The sequence below is a fragment of the Solanum tuberosum genome, unplaced genomic scaffold (genome assembly GCF_000226075.1).
Source record: "Solanum tuberosum cultivar DM 1-3 516 R44 unplaced genomic scaffold, SolTub_3.0 scf00453, whole genome shotgun sequence".
Lineage (NCBI taxonomy): Eukaryota > Viridiplantae > Streptophyta > Magnoliopsida > Solanales > Solanaceae > Solanum > Solanum tuberosum.
In genome coordinates, this window is record NW_006239393.1 from 274,145 (window position 1) to 293,689 (window position 19,545).

At 34.5% G+C, this 19,545-nt stretch overlaps 2 protein-coding genes, 1 long non-coding RNA gene and 1 pseudogene across 4 annotated transcripts; all 4 read right to left on the reverse strand.

The window, feature by feature from the left end:
- Positions 1-4,572: 4,572 nt before the first annotated feature.
- Positions 4,573-7,625, reverse strand: LOC102585357 (phenylalanine ammonia-lyase-like). The gene is made up of 2 exons (XM_006363960.2): positions 6,932-7,625; positions 4,573-6,408 (listed from the first exon to the last, which is right to left on the reverse strand). Exons 1-2 carry the CDS (start codon positions 7,351-7,353, stop codon positions 4,659-4,661), a joined length of 2,172 nt encoding a protein of 723 aa, XP_006364022.1. The 5' UTR covers positions 7,354-7,625; the 3' UTR covers positions 4,573-4,658.
- Positions 7,626-8,472: 847 nt separating this feature from the next.
- On the reverse strand, positions 8,473-10,821 carry LOC107058254 (uncharacterized). 2 transcript variants are annotated; one of them, XR_001471901.1, is made up of 4 exons: positions 10,735-10,821; positions 9,179-9,325; positions 9,007-9,089; positions 8,473-8,907 (listed from the first exon to the last, which is right to left on the reverse strand). It is a non-coding gene; the product is annotated as an uncharacterized lncRNA (long non-coding RNA). The 2 variants fall into 2 exon arrangements; XR_001471902.1 differs by lacking the exon at positions 9,007-9,089.
- Positions 10,822-12,414: 1,593 nt separating this feature from the next.
- On the reverse strand, positions 12,415-15,013 carry LOC107058251 (G-type lectin S-receptor-like serine/threonine-protein kinase At1g11330; annotated as a pseudogene).
- Positions 15,014-15,437: 424 nt separating this feature from the next.
- Positions 15,438-18,451, reverse strand: LOC102585026 (phenylalanine ammonia-lyase). The gene is made up of 2 exons (XM_006363959.2): positions 17,926-18,451; positions 15,438-17,347 (listed from the first exon to the last, which is right to left on the reverse strand). The coding sequence occupies exons 1-2, from the start codon at positions 18,345-18,347 to the stop codon at positions 15,598-15,600; spliced, it is 2,172 nt and encodes a 723-aa protein (XP_006364021.1). The 5' UTR covers positions 18,348-18,451; the 3' UTR covers positions 15,438-15,597.
- Positions 18,452-19,545: the final 1,094 nt, after the last annotated feature.

Sequence of the window (19,545 nt, forward strand, 5' to 3'; positions counted from 1 at the left end):
TAAGCCAGGCCAAGGGTTCGCTTGGGGCCAGCAATAGTTCTCGAGTGCCAGCCACGCCCAGGGTGTAGGCTCGGGGCGTGACAAGCTGAGTTATATTATTGGGAGTAATATTGAGCACCGATATGGGGACGACTTCTAACAACTCAAAATCCTCATAAACCATGCATGTAGCCAAAGTGGGTAGAAAGGGTCATACTTTTAGATGATTCCTTATCGCTTTTTAAGCATAGCTTGGTGGATCCACTTAGTTGAGGATGTCTTATACTCCGGCAAGGTATATGACAGTTCTGACAGCGTGGGGGAGACGTTGTATCATCACATAGTTCATAGTACTGGATGTCGGTCAGAGAATCTCCCAAATAAGTGTTATTATTGTATTTTAAATACATTGAGTTGTTATCTATTGTTTTAAATGATTTATATAAACTGCATCTTTATTGTTGTTTTTATACTGTATTGAGTTGAGTATCCATGAGTTGAGTAGAGTTGAGGTGAGTATGTTTCCTTCTTTCCAAGTTCAAGCTCTTATGTTATGTATAGTGTTCGTCCCTTACATGCTCATACATTCAATATACTGATGTCATTTGGCCTGCATCGTTTAATGATGCAGATACATGAGATCATGGTCATCAACAAGCGCTTCGTTAATACCACTTGCTGGAGTTGTTTGGTGAGCCTCCTTGCTTCCGGAGGATCCCTCATTTATTTCTACTATTTCAGTTTTGTTAGGATGATTGTGGTCTTGTCCCGACATCCTTCATAGTATTAGAGGCTTCATAGACAGTAGTAGTTGATGAGTCTTTTCCATTTAATTCATTTTGTTAATGTTTAAGATTTGAGTTACCCCTTGTGGCCAGTTTGAATATTTTAAATGTTCTAAGTTAATCATCTTGAGACTTGAGTAAAAGCGTTTTGTTATGAGTTGAGTTACTTTTGAGTTCTTATATTTATGAGTAAGTCTTCCGCTGAGTATTGAGCCAAACCAAGGGTTCGCTTGGGAACCAACAATGGTTCTCGAGTGTCGGTCACGTCCGGGGTGTAGGCTCGGGGCATGACACACAAGGCTTACGCCTTATATTTCGAGGCTTACACCTCGCCCTATGCTAAATAAAACTCCCCGCCTCACACCCTCGTTTTTAAAACACTGCAGTATCATTAATCATTCTTTTTTTTTCCTCCTCCTTCAACCCCTACTATGTGATTATACAACTATAGGGATAGTAAATTTAATTAGTGAGGCTTTCCATTGTTGTATTAATTTGTGAAATCAATGAATTAATTGTATCATAATAAATTACAGATTATTTCATTAAAAAATTATAATTGTACTCCTCGGTTTAATTTTGAAATCTTTTATTAAATCTTTTTGAACTCCTCATATTAAGATTACAAATACAAATCAATTAAATTAAATTTCTAACAATTTAATTCATTGAGCGATTTAATTTTATATACTTACGCTTAGGGGTGTTCATGGTTTGGATAAAAATCGATCCAAACCGAAAAACCAAACCAAATCGATTAAATGAACCGATTTTAATTTGGGTTTTGGTTTGGTTTGGTTTTAGATTGTTAAGAACCGATAGTCATTGGTTTGATTATGTATTTTGTTTAGAAAAAAATCGAAGAAATAACCGAACCGAACCAACAAGTTATATACATAAATTTTATTATTATACATACATAATATATTATATTCATAAACGATTTTAAAGATTTTATATATGTTTCATCAAAATTTATTTATAATTTACTTATGAAAGAAAGAATGTCCAAGGTGAGAGCATTTTTCTTAGTGGTTTCATGCATATGAGTGTCTATGGAAATTCATTATGGGACTGAAACTGTCATTGTCTCTTCCTTCTATGACAAAATAGCAAATTTTGAAGTTTTATTCAGTAAATTCAATGATCCAAAGTTCTGTAATGCCAGTCATTCTAACTAATTTTTCGTTTGAATGGATTGTTGTCACTTTTTTCACGTTTTGAAAGAATTGTTTCTTTTATTTTTATGTATGGTTAATAACTGAATAACCGAACCAAAACCAAAACCCAAAAACCGAAAAACAACCAAAACCGATAAAATGTATATTATATTTGGTTTGGTTTGGTTTTGATAATTTTAAAACCGATTAAGTTGGTTAGGTTTTGATTTTGACCAATAATCGACCAAAACCAACCCGTGAACACCCCTACTTACGCTTAACTTACTTCATGTGATTGATACAAAATCTACTTGTAGGATTTTTATTAGTAAAAAACACAGTTACTAGAGATATATACTAAAATTTTGAACACATTTTGCAAAATTCCTTGCTTAGCCTCCGGTATATATAGATATACTAGTCTCTTGAAACATGTATTGCACATTTATCCCAAAGTACTTAAAAAATTATTTCCATTGATAAATTTGAAATGACACATATATTATTAGACTTTCTGTATGTTATAAAACAAAAATCAAAGCAATACAATAAAAATGAAATAACAAACTCATAAATTAAGATTAAAATTTTTTACAAATTTGATGCTACTTTAGTGACATATATAATACTTTAATCTAAAGATAAATATATAGTGTAATAAAAAAAATTATCTTGTGAAATTAACTATTATGCATGAAAAATAAAAACTAAATTGATGCATATATTGAAATCCAAATGCCTTTAGAAGTCATAGAACCTTGTTTCGATTCTGACATATGAATATTAAGAAAGTTAACAAAGAAAAAGATGGGGGTGGGGCTAAATGCTTTTCATGGTGTTTCTCCTGCCACTGACAATCAATAACCTCTCTACCTTGTAGAGGTAAGGTCTGCCATCTAATACGCACTATCCTCTTCAGACTCCATTTATCAGGAGGAATTACACCGGATATGTTAACGTTGTTGTTTGATTCATATTTCTAATATAAACAAATTATATTGTTAATGGGTATGGGAGGATAAGGACTAAATTATGTTCATCAAACAATATGCCAATGCAGAAAATATAGTTGAACCTTCCACTGGTTAAGATTTTAGGTTGTCTTCCTTAAATGAGCCTTATGTGGCACGAATCCATATTAGTCAGGTCCATCGCAATGAGGTCTTTGACTCTATTTCCTAATTTATTGGATAAACATGTGAGAAGCATGAGAAGACATCGGTAGGACAAACTATAATATAAGAAAGCAATTTAAAAGTCTTTACAATGAAAATCAGTCATGTAAAAGAAAAAATCCAGAATGTATGTTTAACTTGTATAATGTTGAACAAATAGACACATGCGTCCTACGTATCAGATTATTAAAATGGTACTGACAGCATCTTGAAACACAATTACATAATACTTATAAGTATTCTTTTTCAATCGGTTATCGCCCTTATGTCGAAGATATAGTAAGATCATTAATGGATTGTGGTATGCTGTTTTGTGACTGGACATCAGTATTCAACAAGGACATCAGGTTTAGGCAAATCTATGTCATGACTACTTAGCATTAGAACAATAGATGACATTGATGGCCTATCAGCAGCATGGTCCTGGACACAAAGAAGGCTACTATTTATGCATTTCAACACTGTTGCAGATGAACATGGGTCGAAAGTCGATTTATCCATTAAGTCTAGTCCTTTGCATTCCATGCCTTAAAAAGTGTTGCAAAATGACCGGTAAATATGTTGATAACATTGAATACTGAATTTGTTGCACTTACATAGCTGAGAAGGTTGAGATGCCTTTCACGGTCATAAAATCTGCTGTTTCTCGTGCCATTGACAATCTCTAGCAGCAAAACACGAAAGCTGTAGACATCAGATTTTACTGTCTGAATGCAGAAATAGAGGAAATGTTTACTATGTTCTGACAATTCTCCGAGTGTTTAGCTCTTGAGTCACTTGAAAGGTTCTAGCTAAGCTGAAATCTGAGATTTTCGGATTCATCTAAGAGAACATTGCTGGCCTTCAGATCTCGGTGAATGACCCTTAAATTACTAGATAACATATCATCATCTAAGAGAACATTACTACTACTTCTGATGACCTTCATATCATCATCTAAGAGAACATTACCAGATAATCTTTTGACAGCTATCACTTGTTCATCTTCGAGTTGATATCCGTCCTATGTTGTATCAAAAACACCAATATATTTCTGTAAATAAGTTGCAATCCGTTGTTACATACCTTGTTAACAGGGCCGAATCCCCCTGCTCCAATCTTAGTTATCAGTGATAATTGCCGATCTGATCAAGTTTGTGACAATGCTTGCTCATTCCACAAGTTGTCTGTCGATGTATCACCTGAATTATGAAACCTACCAGACGGCACGGGGTCTTCTATTCTATTTCTTCTAGTTCCTGAAATATTGTAAAGTTACATTCACATATATTTATTACACATACATATAAATATATCCAAATATATATTTGAACAAGTCCTGAAATGTCATGTGGAGAAACTAGGAATGTTATGAAGTACTAAGAAATATGAAGATATGATCTATCATGTTATAGAAATTGATTGAACATAGAATTTGGAAATCTTCCAACAGCTTCTTTGAGCCAATATTACATACAGTCAAAAAGAAATATGATAGTAATTCACCATAAGAGTAAAAAAAGAATCTGAAAAATAGCACTAGACAAGCATTAACAACTGGTCCTTTATCTGGCAAACATTTAGCAGATTGGAAGAGGAGCACCATTCCAGCTCTTGAGACATTCCAACAATGGATCAATGATTTGTCCATTGCAAAATGCTGTGAATACCTTATCAATCTCCTCACCGGGCGATCGAATTTTTTCACCTGTCAACACTTCTGTTCCAAGTTCTTGTCTCACCAACCTGTACAATGGATATGATCTGCATTCTGTGATCCTGTTAGGAATTGAAGGGTTGCCACTTTCAACAACAGCTCTTACACTCTCAACTTCTTTAGGCAACACAGCAATTAATTCATCCTCGAAAGCTCCAATCTTTTGGAAGATTGAGCTGTTGAAATGCTTCTCACTTTCACCATTCTTCATTGCTTGATCAACAAGGACTTGTCTCAGCTTCTGCATCAAAGGGTAATTGGAGCTGCAGGGGTCATCTGCATAGGCAAACAAGTATTCCCTGTCCACGACTCGAAGCAATTCCTTTTCGCAGAATCTTGCTGGATGAAGTTCACCATTAGCACCCACTGTCAAAGTTCTCTTAGCTACTTGGCTAACTGTGTTCTTGACAGCACTCTTCAAGTTCTCCTCCAAATGCCGTAAGTCTATAGCTTGGCAAAGCGCCACGAGATAGGTTGATGACATTAGCTTCAAGATATCAACAGCCTCAGCTGTTTTCCTGGCTGAGATTAAGCCCAAGGAATTCACATCTTGGTTGTGTTGCTCAGCACTTTGGACATGGTTAGTCACTGGATTTGCCAAGAATTGAAGTTCCGAGCAGTAAGAAGCCATCGCGATTTCAGCTCCCTTGAAACCATAGTCCAAGCTTGGATTCCTTCCTGCTGTCAGATTAGATGGCAACCCGTTGTTGTAATAGTCGTTGACAAGCTCTGAGAATTGGGCAAACATCAATTTACCAATTGATGCAAGGGCTAATCGTGTATTATCCATGGAGACACCAATAGGGGTGCCTTGGAAATTTCCACCATGTAAGGCCTTGTTTCTTGAAACATCGATCAATGGATTGTCGTTGACTGAGTTGATCTCCCTCTCGATCATCTTTGTTGCAGCACGAATGACTTCAATCTGAGGGCCAAGCCATTGTGGAGATGTTCGGAGAGCATAGCGATCTTGCTTTGGTTTTTGAAGAGGATCCATTTCATGGAGCTTCTGAGCTGCCTTGACATAAGAGCTGCCATCCAAAATGTGTTCCATAATAGCAGCAGCCTCAATCTGACCAGGGTGATGCTTCAACTTGTGTGTCAAATAGTCAGTGAATTCGGGCTTTCCGTTCATCACTTCAGCGAAAATCGCTGATAAAACTTCAGACATAACAGCAAGAATGTTGGAGTCATACAGGACAATTGATGCCATACCAGAACCAACTGCTGTACCATTCACAAGTGCAAGTCCTTCCTTAGGCTGCAACTCGAAAAATCCACCAGTAACACCAGCCACGCGGAAAGCTTCCTCAGCATTAAGTTTCTCACGGTTGGGTCCAACAGCCTTGGAATTAGGCCTGCCAGTGAGCAAACCAGCAATGTAGGACAGAGGGACAAGATCACCTGAGGCAGTGACCGTTCCACGGAGGGGCAAACACGGGGTAATGTTGCTATTGATCAACTTAGTGATTGCTTCCAAAATTTCAAATCTAATGCCAGAGTAGCCTTGAAGCAGAGTGTTGATCCTAACAAGCATAGCTGCCCTTGTTGCTGAATGTGGCAATGTGTGAGATGATTCTGTTCCATTGCCAAAAACTCCAGCATTCAAGAACCTACAAAAAAATATCATAATTCATCAAGATCACATTTTTAACTGAATTCATCCGAAACATCTAAGCGTAATATCACACTATACATACAAAGTAAAATTTTATTTCATGTATAAATAATAAAGGGCAAAGGCTCAAATGTGCCATCGAAACTTTTTTTAGTTAACAAATAATGGCATGGATGAGGCTTTTCTTAAACGGAAATAGCATAAATGAGCTAAACTTTAAACGGATGACATAGATGAGCCTTTTTCTCAAAGTTCGATGGCATATCCCAATAATAAATAACGAACTTGTTTACTGAAAATCTTGCAGCTGTCATTGGACTTTGGAGTACCAGCTATATATTGTTTTTTAGTTTAGATAATGCAATTAATCAAATTTGTTATTTAGCTAAATTTACAATCAACAATGGTTCAGAATGCTATAGCTAGAAAACAAGAAACATAAAAATGTGTGTCATTATCAAAAAATATAAAATTCTTTACGTTGTCAGTGTATATAACGAAAAAAGTAGTTTGTTTACCTAATAAGTTCTTTTTGAAGAGCACCGCCATTTTTTGTTCTTCTATGAGATGTTGCACCAAATCCTGTAGTAACACCATAACTATCTGTACCTTTACTCATACTATCCATCACCCAATCACTACTAGCTTTCACACCAGCCCTTGCACTTTCAGAAAGTTCCACTTTGACCCCATTACTTTTGTTATCAACATTTGCAATGGATGCAACTTGTGCAACAGTCAAAGTTTCACCCCCAAGTTTCACAATTGGCTTTCTAAATTCATCCACCATCTTTTTCACTTCATCCAAATGACTCCCTCTTAAAGAATCAGCAGCCATTTCCCAATTTAATGGATCATAATTTGATTTCTTGCACAAATCCATAGCCACGTCTTTTACTTCTCCATTAATATGTTCATTTTGTGCAATTGATGGTGCCATTGATCAAGAAAATGGTTAGATTTGTAATGAATAAATTTTAGTGAAGAGAAAATGGTTAGAGTTTATTTGTATATATATAAAAAAAAATGTTGTGAACTTACAAAACTTTTTGTTTTGGTTGTGGTAGATGAGATATCATGTGGTGAGTATAAATAGAGAGGAACAAATGATGGTTGGTAAACAAAATATGGAGGGGGTTGCTAGGAAAAAACTAAAATGGTGGTTGTTGAAGATTAATAGTACGTACTCCTCCGTTCATTTTTACTTGCTATTATTTGACTTGACATATCTATTAAAAAAAATAGTGTTATAGGTATTAATTGATGTTAAGTAAAAATAAAAAAGAATATTTTATTTTAGAAATAAGTGACAAGTAAAAGTGAATGAAAGAAGTATTATGTATAATCAATTTTATTATAAGTTATGAACGAATATATTTTTATCAAACTTTAAATTTATCTAAAAGAAATGGATTTTATTTATATTGGTCAATATTAATTGGTCAAAACCCAGTATGAGTCAAACTTAACAACTAAATATATAGTACAAAGCAAGTGATTTCTATGTTACTGCCATATCTTCTTGTTTTTTTTTTTTAAAAAAAATATCTGTAAATTTGATTTTTAAAATAGGGTAGGAAGGTTGATAGAAATGATGGCTTTGAATAGGAAAGACACTGGAAGAAAATAAAGTGAGAAAATAGAATAAAGTTTCTTTGTGAACCAAGTGGGTGCACTTTTGTTAGGTTTAGTCCCATATATATCCATTAATTAATTTAAAATATGCTTCAAATTGCATTCATACTTAGTGTTCACCTAAGAGTGAGTTTCCACTTTATTAGATTGGTCAAATATTATTTTTATAATTATTTAATTTACTAATTTGACTCATTTAAATTTATGTTAGGTAAGATTAAATTTGAAGTACTCTCTATCTTAAGGTTTAAATATGAAAATTTCGCAAGTTGTCTTCCGATAAATTTTGATTTTTGTTTTATTTCATCATTAAGAAAAAGTTTCATTTTTTTTTTTATCTTTTGTTATATATATGTTTAAGCTTTCTATTTATAATTTGATGAACAAGTTAGGATTTTATTATGACTTTTTTTTTTGGTGCAATGTATAAATAGATTGATTGGCAACGTGTTTTTAGAACTTTTAGCATCATATCAGAGTCACACCAAACAACTCCAAAACCACCTAAGAATATCACGGACATGATCAGAGTTAATGACAAAGGAACGAATGTCATCAATGGATCGGAATTAACTAACGGAATACATAACATAAGCTTTAAGCACAGGTGTTCATGCTATCACATAAACTTAATGCATATCATGATCTTAAGCATGGTAATCTTATCAACAGATGTTACAGAGAACATACCTGAAGCAGATGACAAATTCACATATAGAGAAGTGGAAGCGTTAACTGAAAATCAATCAAGTTGAGCCTGCTAAGGTACTTATCCCACACATCATGGGCACGAGTAGTGTACTGTACCTTCTCCTCAGGACCCATCCGCTTCCAATGCATCTGATGCTGCTTTTGTGGCCTGAAAAGTGATGTGCTCTTACTAACATGCTTGAGTGTAACTAACTGGTGTACACTAAGGCATCTCTCATACATAAAAATAGATTCTTACAGCTTTCACCCTGAAGATTCAGGAAGTGCACTCAAGAGCAAGTAGGACGAGTGTAACTAACTGGTGTACTATGCTCTTTAATAAAGTCACGGCTGAAAATGTTATTCTCAGTGTAAGCAGAACATGGTAGTCCAAAAGCAGTAGAAATTAGATAAACAAGTTGCAAAGATAAGGTATTTACTCAAATAAACATGTCATCTGAAGTGCACCAAAGAGCAAGTAGGACGAGGAGTGGCTACTTGCTTTTCTTCTTTTTTCCACTCCCTTCAGGTTCACTAATACATTGATCCTTCCTCTTTCCCATTGCAACTTCTCCTTCACTAGGCGCCTTAAAATTAAAGAATGGATGAATTCAGTTACCTATAATACCCATCCACCTTTAAAAAAAAAAGAACATGAAAACATGTATGCTAAAACTCCACAAGTCCAACAATGTTACGAACGAGTCAAATCATGAAGATGACACCAAAGCAAGAATCCAAAAAATATGAACTCTTTTGAATGTACATCAAATGAACATTTTACCACATTTAGAAAATGTGACCAATCTATGTTATGATGCTCCCAACTACAGCATCAGCTGAAAACATGTTTGCAGGCCGGCTGCAGTATTATGCATACACTCCTAATTGTTAGGCTTCTTCATACTGCTAATTCGTGAAGATTCAGCCACTCCCCAATGTCAGTCTATTCATACTGCCAATTTCCTTAATAAATTGTGGATTTATTTTGTGAATGATATGCTATTAAACCATGTAATGGAGTGAAATATGCTGATAGTCCAATACAAAACTGCTAAGCAGAGCTCAAACTTGCACTTTGGTATATAGTGTCCTTACTTTAAAGACAAAGTTATCATTTTTACATGGTAGATATCCTCAGTCTCTTCAGAAGCCCACAAGTACTTTGACAAGTCAATAACTCCACGACAGAAAACTTGTACTATCATACTTTCAGGCACCAATGGCTAAATATACAGTACCCAGATTAGATTGTTCCATTTTCCTACATCATCTTTTAAATGTGATATAAATATCATGTGGCTTGTTCACTACAACTCCGCCTGTGTGAGCTCGCTCACATTGCCGGTCCCAAGCCCGGATAAAGGAGGGTTGCCGACGGTTGATTGAAACAACCTCTCTACCCCATAAAGATAGGGGTTAGGTTGCCCACACCTTACCCTCGCCAGACCCCACTTTAAGGATTACACTAGGTTCTTAAGTACCAATTGGTGCAGTAACATTTTTAAGCAATTCTGTTTTTCCTCGTCCAAACAGTTTAGCAGTTGCCTACTCACTTCGTCCCAATTTATGTATGCACCATTTGACTTGGTACAAGCCTTTGACATTTGTGTGACTATACATCATTTCATCATTAGAGATAAAAGAGAAATTTTAAAGTAGAGCTATTTTAAATTATAGAAAAGTGACATTATTTTTTAGACCGACTAAAAAGGAAATGCTCCCATGCTGCAATGAATATTAGCTTCTTCATTAATTCTAGTAAATTTCTACTGCATTGAACAGTTATTTAACACAAAAAACACATAGAGAGAAGGGCGAAGCGAGAAACTGAAAGAGAACCAAATGATCATGAAAGCTTTGATGAATAATAAGTGGATGCTGCACTTCGGGAAAAACAAAGGAATCGAAAATCGACTGTAAATCAACAAAATAAGGTAATGTAATATAAGGCAAAAAGAAAGATGAAAAATCAAAGGAAATTGAGAATTGAAACCATTGTTATTCTGTGGTGAGGAGAAGAGGCTTTGCCGTTGAGATCAGGTGAAGAAACCTCAACCTCTACCATATGATTATAGCAAAGGGATAGTGTATTAAAAGTGACAAAGTAGTTTGTTAATTAGGTAGGAGTCCTCCAAGTTTTAAATATTAGGTAGAAGTGACAAATATATAATTAATATTAATGAAATTAAAAAATCTTTTCTCAACAGCCCCAACCTTTTAACTTTTATACTTTTATCCCATATTTTTTACCTCAAAATACCTAAAATTTTACTAAAATATATGAGAAGTCCCTTTTTTTTAATTGGAGACTTGTGAGGCATTCTCACCTCATTTTTCCCTCAGGTTCTTTGCTTAATTTCCATGTTAAGTTTACAAATACCAATCAATTAAATTAAATTTGTGACAATTTAATCTTATATACTTACGCTTAACTTATACTATGTGATTGATACAAAATTTACTCGTAAGATTTTCATATGAAAACTCATAAGCGCGATTAGGGGTGTACAAGCTAAATCGTAAAGTCAAACTGAATCGACGAATCAAATCAAATCGGAAAAAAAATCGATTTGTGGTTTGGTTTGGTTGGTTTGGCGGTTGGAAAAAAAAATCGATCACTCTTGATTTAGTTTGGTATTAAAAGAAAAAAAGTCAAACCGAACTCTTAATTTTATATATATATAAAATTTTATTTTATTTATAGATAAAAAAATTTATTTATAATCTACTTTGTTAATATATTTTTAGTTACTTTATAATTTTCAATGTTTATATATTTTATTTCAAATTTTGGGCTTGTAAAAATTGTAAATATTTTATTTTGTATTAAGATCCGAAGTTACAATTATATTGTTATAGTTTTTCAAATTCAAAGTTAACAATTTACTTTGTAAATATTTTGTTTTGTATTCAGTTTGCCTCTAGCCTTTAATCTTATTAATTTAACATAATGAACGTTGATATTTCAAAAAATATATTCTATACTCATGTGAATTTTACTGTCTTTTCGAAAATTTCTATTCATTTAACATTTTTTTAAAGTTTAGCTTATCACACAGGTAAGTGAAAAAATATTTGATCTCTTTTTCAAATACTGTATAGTTGTAAAAAATCGAAAAAAACCGAAAGAACCGACTAAAGCCGAAATCGAAAAAACCGACTTTATGTGGTTTGATTTGGTTTTTAGATTTAATAAACCGACATAATTGGTTTAGATTTTTTTAATGAAAAACCAAACCAAATCGACCTATGTACACCCCTAAGCAGGATAATGGAATATCATCAATTTCAAGGCCGAGACAAGGATTATAGTCTCACCCTTTGATAAGTCAAGATAATAAACAAATTGAATTAAGCATAACAATTATATCCAGATTAAGAATATAAGTGCATTTGATGATTTAGAGAAGCTTCTCCATAAATATTTTGAACATAAACAATTATCTCTACTTGATTTTTTCGATACACACAAAATATATTAGCATAAGAAGTCAGAATTATATCATTCTCATAATCAAGATAAATTATATTTAAGCTTGTATTATAATCATACTACGGCTTTGTCTAATTTCCATACATTAACTTTATACGTATGTATCGATACTTAATCTTTCATGTATAAATTATACTCTATACACTAAATCATCTACTAACAAATACATAGACACATGGATAAATATATGATCTAGTCAAATATTTCATTGAAATTGAATAAACAATTGTTCTATTAAGAAAAAGAAGCATGCTAAGGCCACTGAGCAGTAGCTTATTGTTCAGAGAATATGGTGCTTAGCATTCTTGTTTTTTCCTCTCTGCAACCTACCGACAAATGTTGAACCCTCTTTGACTTCTTTGTGTGTTTACATTTCATAGTAAATGTGCTCAACTGCATTTTTTCATCTCTGCAACCTACCGACAAATGTTGAACCCTCTTTGACTTCTTTGTGTGTTTACATTTCATAGTAAATGTGCTCAACTGCATTTTTTCATCTCTGCAACCTACCGACAAATGTTGAACCCTCTTTGACTTCTTTGTGTGTTTACATTTCATAGTAAATGTGCTCAACTGCATTTTTTCATCTCTGCAACCTACTGACAAAGACTAGTGAAATGAAAATAGAAAAAAGAACTAATATCAGATTGATAGAACAGCTTAGACAAGGTGTTTACACATATTAAAATGGTACTGCCAACATATTGAATCACAATTACATAATACTCATAAGTATATTTTTTTAATCGGTTATCGCCCTTCTGTTGAAGATATAGTAAGATCATTAAAGGATTGTTGTATGCTGTTTTGTGACTGGACATCAGAATTTAACCATGTTTGAAATACAAATTTAGGTTGGTTTGGTTGAGGCAGATCCATCTCATGACTACTTAGCATTAGAACAATAGATGACATTGATGGCCTATCAGCAGCATGGTCCTGGACACAAAGCAGACCAATATTTATGCATTTCAACACTGTTGCAGATGAACATGAGTCGAAAATTGATTTATCCATTAAGTCTAGTCCTTTGCTTTCCGTCCATAGCTTCCATGCCGAAAAAAGTGTTGCAAAATGACCGGTAAATATGTTGATAACATTGAATTCTGAATTCGTTGCACTTACATAACTGAGAAGGTTGAGATGCCTTTCATGGTCATAAAATCTGCTGTTTCTCGTGCCATTGACAATCTCTAGCAGCAAAACACCAAAGCTGTAGATATCAGATTTCTCAGAGAATAGTCCTCCCATCGCGTATTCAGGTGACATATAACCACTGCAACAAATATATAAGTCAGTATTTGAGTAACTTTTTTAATGTCTGAATGCAGAAATAGAGGAAATGTTTACTATGTTCCGACAATTCTCCGAGTGTTTAGCTCTTGAGTCACTTGAAAGGTTCTGGCTAAGCCAAAATCTGAGATTTTCGGATTCATATCATCATCTAAGAGAACATTGCTGGCCTTCAAATCTCGGTGAATAACCCTTAAACAAGAATCACGGTGAAGGTAAAGAAGCCCTCTAGCAATGCCTTCAATCATGTTGAAACGTTTAGGCCAAGGTAGCTGATGGCTCTTTTTTGAATCTGATAGTGTCATGAGAAATGTGTGTTTATTAAACATGGCACCATTTCCATTCCCACGATATAATATGAACATGAAAGATCATCCAAGACTGTAATAAAGGGAGGATATGACAAAACAAATATTAATCACGCAGAAGCTATGGATGAAACCATTACCAAATAACAAAGTGTCTAAACTTCCATTAGCCATGTATTCATAAACTAGTAACTTCTCTTCCCCATGAACGCAATAGGCCAATATCCTGACAAGATTCCTGTGTTGTAGTTTGGAAATGAGCAAGACCTCATTCTTGCCCAGAGTGACTAGATAATCTTTTGACAGCTATTACTTTCCCATCTTTGAGTTTTCCCTGTATGATATCCGTCGTCATTGCATAAGTTTTCACATGATCAAAAACATCAAAATATTTATGTAAATGAGTTGCAATCTGGTGTAACGTACCTTGTAAACAGGTCCAAATCCCCCTGCTCCAATCTTATTTGTTTCACTGAAGTTATCAGCGGCAGTTGCCAATTTAGCAAAATCAATAAGAGGTAATACTACTTCTGATGAGTTTTGTGAAAATGCTTGCTCATTCCGCAAGCTGTCTGTGGATGTATCGCCTGAATTATGAAACCTACCATCCGGAACGAGGTCTTCTATTCTATTTCTTCTAGCTCCTGAAAAAACAGTTAAGTTACATTCACACATATAAATATATATTTGATCAATTACGGGAGACGGATGTCATGATAACAAGTCCTGAAATGTCATGTGGAGAATTAATCCAGAACGTATGTTGCAACTTAGGTAAAGTTAAAACTGCATGATCTTGCAACTTCCAACCTTAATTTCTTCTGAAATTCATCCATGAATCTTCTCCATTACGATGTAAAGCTTCATGAAATGAAGTGGTATTTGAATAAAAGTTTCAACATCGATTTTTCAAACGAGTCTTCAAAAAAGCAGGTCAACATCAACATCAAGAACCTTGATTGGAATTTACTTTTCCTAGGAGAAAAATTAAGTTTTTCATATTTGGCTAATATTTTTTCTTGTAATAAAATGTTCCTAAGAAGAAAAGAAAGGATAAAACAACTTCCAAAAAGATTATTTGTCCGCGGAAATTAGAAGCATAGTTTACCTCTTTGATTTGCTATCCTCCTGCATAAAATGCCTGCAAAGATGCCCAAAATGAAAGTGCAGGAAGTCATTATGATGAGAACGGTTTGGACAGGCGATAGCGTGCTCATGATGAGATGGATGATATAATCAAAATGCTGTTAAACTCAAGACATATTCTGTAAAGAAGAAAGCATGTCATCATGTTCTCAAAGCTAATTTAAAAGATCACTTGAATCCTTCAAAAGAAGACTTAATTAAAATAATTGGTGATAGAAACAAGAAGTAAAAAAAAAAAGTTACTTATAATATTCAGATAAGAGCTTGGACCAAGACCAGTATAACATCAAACACCAGTTTCACAAGAAGAAAATACAGATTACAGAGAAGGAAAGAACACAAATTGAACTTTGATTTCAATAACAAAACTAAATTTTACAAGTGATCCGATACGGTACTCATTTAACTAGGCAACTTCCTCTAACTATGTAAACTAAGCACATGTAGAACTAAAAGTATGTTAACTACATATTCTGATTCTCATCTTGGGCACCTTAGTTGAGCCAATATTACATACAGTCAAAAAGAAAATAAAAAAATTATATAAGTTCATAACGTTATTATGATTCTAGTAATTCACCATAAGGTAAAAAAAGAATTTGAAAAAATAACACATTTAGCAGATTGGCAGAGGAGCACCATTCCAGCTCTTGAGACACTCCAACAATGGATCAATAATCTGTCCATTACACATTGCTGTAAACACCTTGTCAATCTCCTCACCGGGTGATCGAACTTTTTCACCTGTCAACAATTCTGTTCCAAGTTCTTGTCTCACCAACCTGTACAATGGATATGATCTGCATTCTGTGATCCTGTTAGGAATTGAAGGGTTGCCACTTTCAACAACAGCTCTTACACTCTCAACTTCTTTAGGCAACACAGCGATTAATTCGTCCTCGAAAGCTCCAATCTTTTGGAAGATTGAGCTGTTGACATTCTTCTCACTTTCACCATTCTTCATTGCTTGATCAACAAGGACTTGTCTCAGCTTCTGCATCAAAGGGTAGTTGGAGCTGCAGGGGTCATCTGCATAGGCAAACAAGTATTCCCTATCCACGACTCGAAGCAATTCCTTCTCACAGAATCTTGCTGGATGAAGTTCCCCATTAGCACCCATTGTCAAAGTTCTCTTAGCTACTTGGCTAACTGTGTTCTTGACAGCACTCTTCAAGTTCTCCTCCAAATGCCGTAAGTCTATAGCTTGGCAAAGCGCCACGAGATAGGTTGATGACATTAGCTTCAAGATATCAACAGCCTCAACTGTTTTCCTGGCTGAGATTAAGCCCAAGGAATTCACATCTTGGTTGTGTTGCTCAGCACTTTGGACATGGTTAGTCACTGGATTTGCCAAGAATTGAAGTTCCGAGCAGTAAGAAGCCATCGCGATTTCAGCTCCCTTGAAACCATAGTCCAAGCTTGGATTCCTTCCTGCTGTCAGATTAGATGGCAACCCGTTGTTGTAATAGTCGTTGACAAGCTCTGAGAATTGGGCAAACATCAATTTACCAATTGATGCAAGGGCTAATCGTGTATTATCCATGGAGACACCAATAGGGGTGCCTTGGAAGTTGCCACCATGTAAGGCCTTGTTTCTTGAAACGTCGATCAATGGATTGTCGTTCACTGAGTTAATCTCCCTCTCGATCATCTTAGTTGCAGCACGGATGACTTCAATTTGAGGGCCAAGCCATTGTGGAGATGTTCGGAGAGCATAACGATCTTGCTTTGGTTTTTGAAGAGGATCCATTTCATGGAGCTTCTGAGCTGCCTTCACATAAGAGCTTCCATCCAAAATGTGTTCCATAATAGCAGCAGCCTCAATCTGACCAGGGTGATGCTTCAACTTGTGTGTCAAATAGTCAGTGAATTCGGGCTTTCCGTTCATCACTTCAGCGAAAATCGCTGATAAAACTTCAGACATAACAGCAAGAATGTTGGACTCAAACAGGACTATTGATGCCATAGCAGAACCAACTGCTGTGCCATTCACAAGTGCAAGTCCTTCCTTAGGCTGCAACTCGAAAAATCCACCAGTAACACCAGCCACGCGGAAAGCTTCCTCAGCATTAAGTTTCTCACCATTGGGCCCAACAACCTTGGAGTTAGGCCTGCCAGTGAGCAAACCAGCAATGTAGGACAAAGGTACAAGATCACCCGAGGCGGTGATCGTACCACGGAGGGGCAAACACGGGGTGATGTTGCTGTTGATCAACTTAGTAATTGCTTCCAAGATTTCAAATCTAATGCCAGAGTAGCCTTGAAGCAAAGTGTTGATCCTAACAAGCATAGCTGCCCTTGTTGCTGAATGTGGCAATGTGTGAGATGTTTCTGTTCCATTACCAAAAACTCCAGCATTCAAGAACCTGCAAAAATATCATATTCATCAAGATCACATTTTTAACTGAATTCATCCGAAACATCTACGCGTAATATGACTCTATACATACAAAGTAAAATTTTATTTGGCTCAAATATGGCATCGAAACTTTTTTTAGTTAACAAATAATGGCATGGATGAGGCTTTTCTTAAACAGAAATTGCATAAATGAGCTAAACTTTAAACAGAAGACATAGATGAGCCTTTTTCTCAAAGTTCGATGGCATATCCCAATAATAAATAACGAACTCGTTTACTGAAAATCTTGCAGCTGTCATTGGAGTACCAACTATATATTGTTTTTAAGTTTAGATAATGCAATTAATCAAATTTGTTACTTAGCTAAATTTATAATCAACAATGGTTCAGAATGCTATAGCTAGAAAACAAGAAACATAAAAATGTGTGTCATCATAAAAAAAAAAAAAATAACTTTTCTAATGGAGCATATGATGTCTATGGCCCGAGATTGAGTACTCAAGGTAGTCGATAAGCTATATATAACAAAAAATATAAAATTCTTTATGTTGTCGGTGTATATAACGAAAAAAGTAGTTTGTTTACCTAATAAGTTCTTTTTGAAGAGCACCACCATTTTTTGTTCTTCTATGAGATGTTGCACCAAATCCAGTAGTAACACCATAACTATCTGTACCTTTACTCATACTATCCATCACCCAATCACTACTAGCTTTCACACCAGCCCTTGCACTTTCAGAAAGTTCCACTTTGACCCCATTACTTTTGTTATCAACATTTGCAATGGATGCAACTTGTGCAACTGTCAAAGTTTCACCCCCAAGTTTCACAATTGGCTTTCTAAATTCATCCACCATCTTTTTCACTTCATCCAAATGACTCCCTCTTAAAGAATCAGCAGCCATTTCCCAATTTAATGGATCATAATTTGATTTCTTGCACAAATCCATAGCCACTTCTTCTACTTCTCCATTAATATGTCCATTTTGTGCAATTGATGGTGCCATTGGATCAAGAAATGGTTATATTTGTAATGAAGAAATTTTAGTGAAGAGAAAATGGTTAGAGTTTATTTGTGTATATATATAAAAAAATGTTGTGAACTTACAAAACTTTTTGTTTTGGTTGTGGTAGATGAGATATCATGTGGTGAGTATAAATAGAGAGGAACAAATGAAGGTTGGTATACAAAATACGTGAGAAGCAATTGCTAGGAAAAAGACTAAAATGGTGGTTGTTGAAAGATTAATAGTAACCCGTCGGTTCATTTTTATTTGTCCCTATTTAACTTGACATACTCATTAATTAAATAATTATTGACATAGGTATCAATTGATGTTTAGTATTAGATCATCAAAAATGATTTGGAGAATAGTATTTAATATTAAGGGTAATATATGAAAAGAATAATTGTCTTTTCTTGATTTGTTAAAAGTGACTAAAAAAAATGAAAATATATTTAGGAATAAGTAACGAGTAAAAATGAACGGAGGAAGTATTATATATAATCGATTTTATTATAAGTTATGAATGAATATATTTTTATTAAATTCTGAATTTATTAAAAAGGAACGGATTTTATTTATATTGGTCAAAACCTAGTATGAGTCAAACTTAACAACTAAACATATAGTACAAACCAAGTGATTTCTATGTTACTGCCATATCTTCTTGTTTTATTTTTTTAAAAAATATTTGTAAATTTGACTTTTTAAATAGGGTAGGAAGGTTGATAGAAAATTGCCGGCTTTGACTAGGAAAACACTTGAAGAAAATAAGATGATAAAAATTGAAGAAAGTTTCTTTGTGAACCAAGTGGGTCCACTTTTGTTAGGTTTTTTTCCATGTATATCCATTAATTAATTTAAAATATGCTTCAAATTGCATTCATACTTGAGTGTTCACCTATGAGTGAGTTTCCACTTTATTGGATTGGGCAACTATTATTTTCTAATCTTTTAACTAATAGATCTGATTAATTTAAATTTTTGTTAGGTAGGATCAATCTAAGAGGGAAACACTTTATATGGTGATCCTCAAATTTCAAGGCTCAATGTAGAATGTAAAGATTTCTCCAATTGTAAAGGCGGATCTAAGGGATTGTCAGGGTGTTCACTTGAACCTTCTCAATAAAAAAATTATATATTATATATGAGATATTTTTTAATGTATATATTCAGATTTTGAATCGCTTGAACACAAATT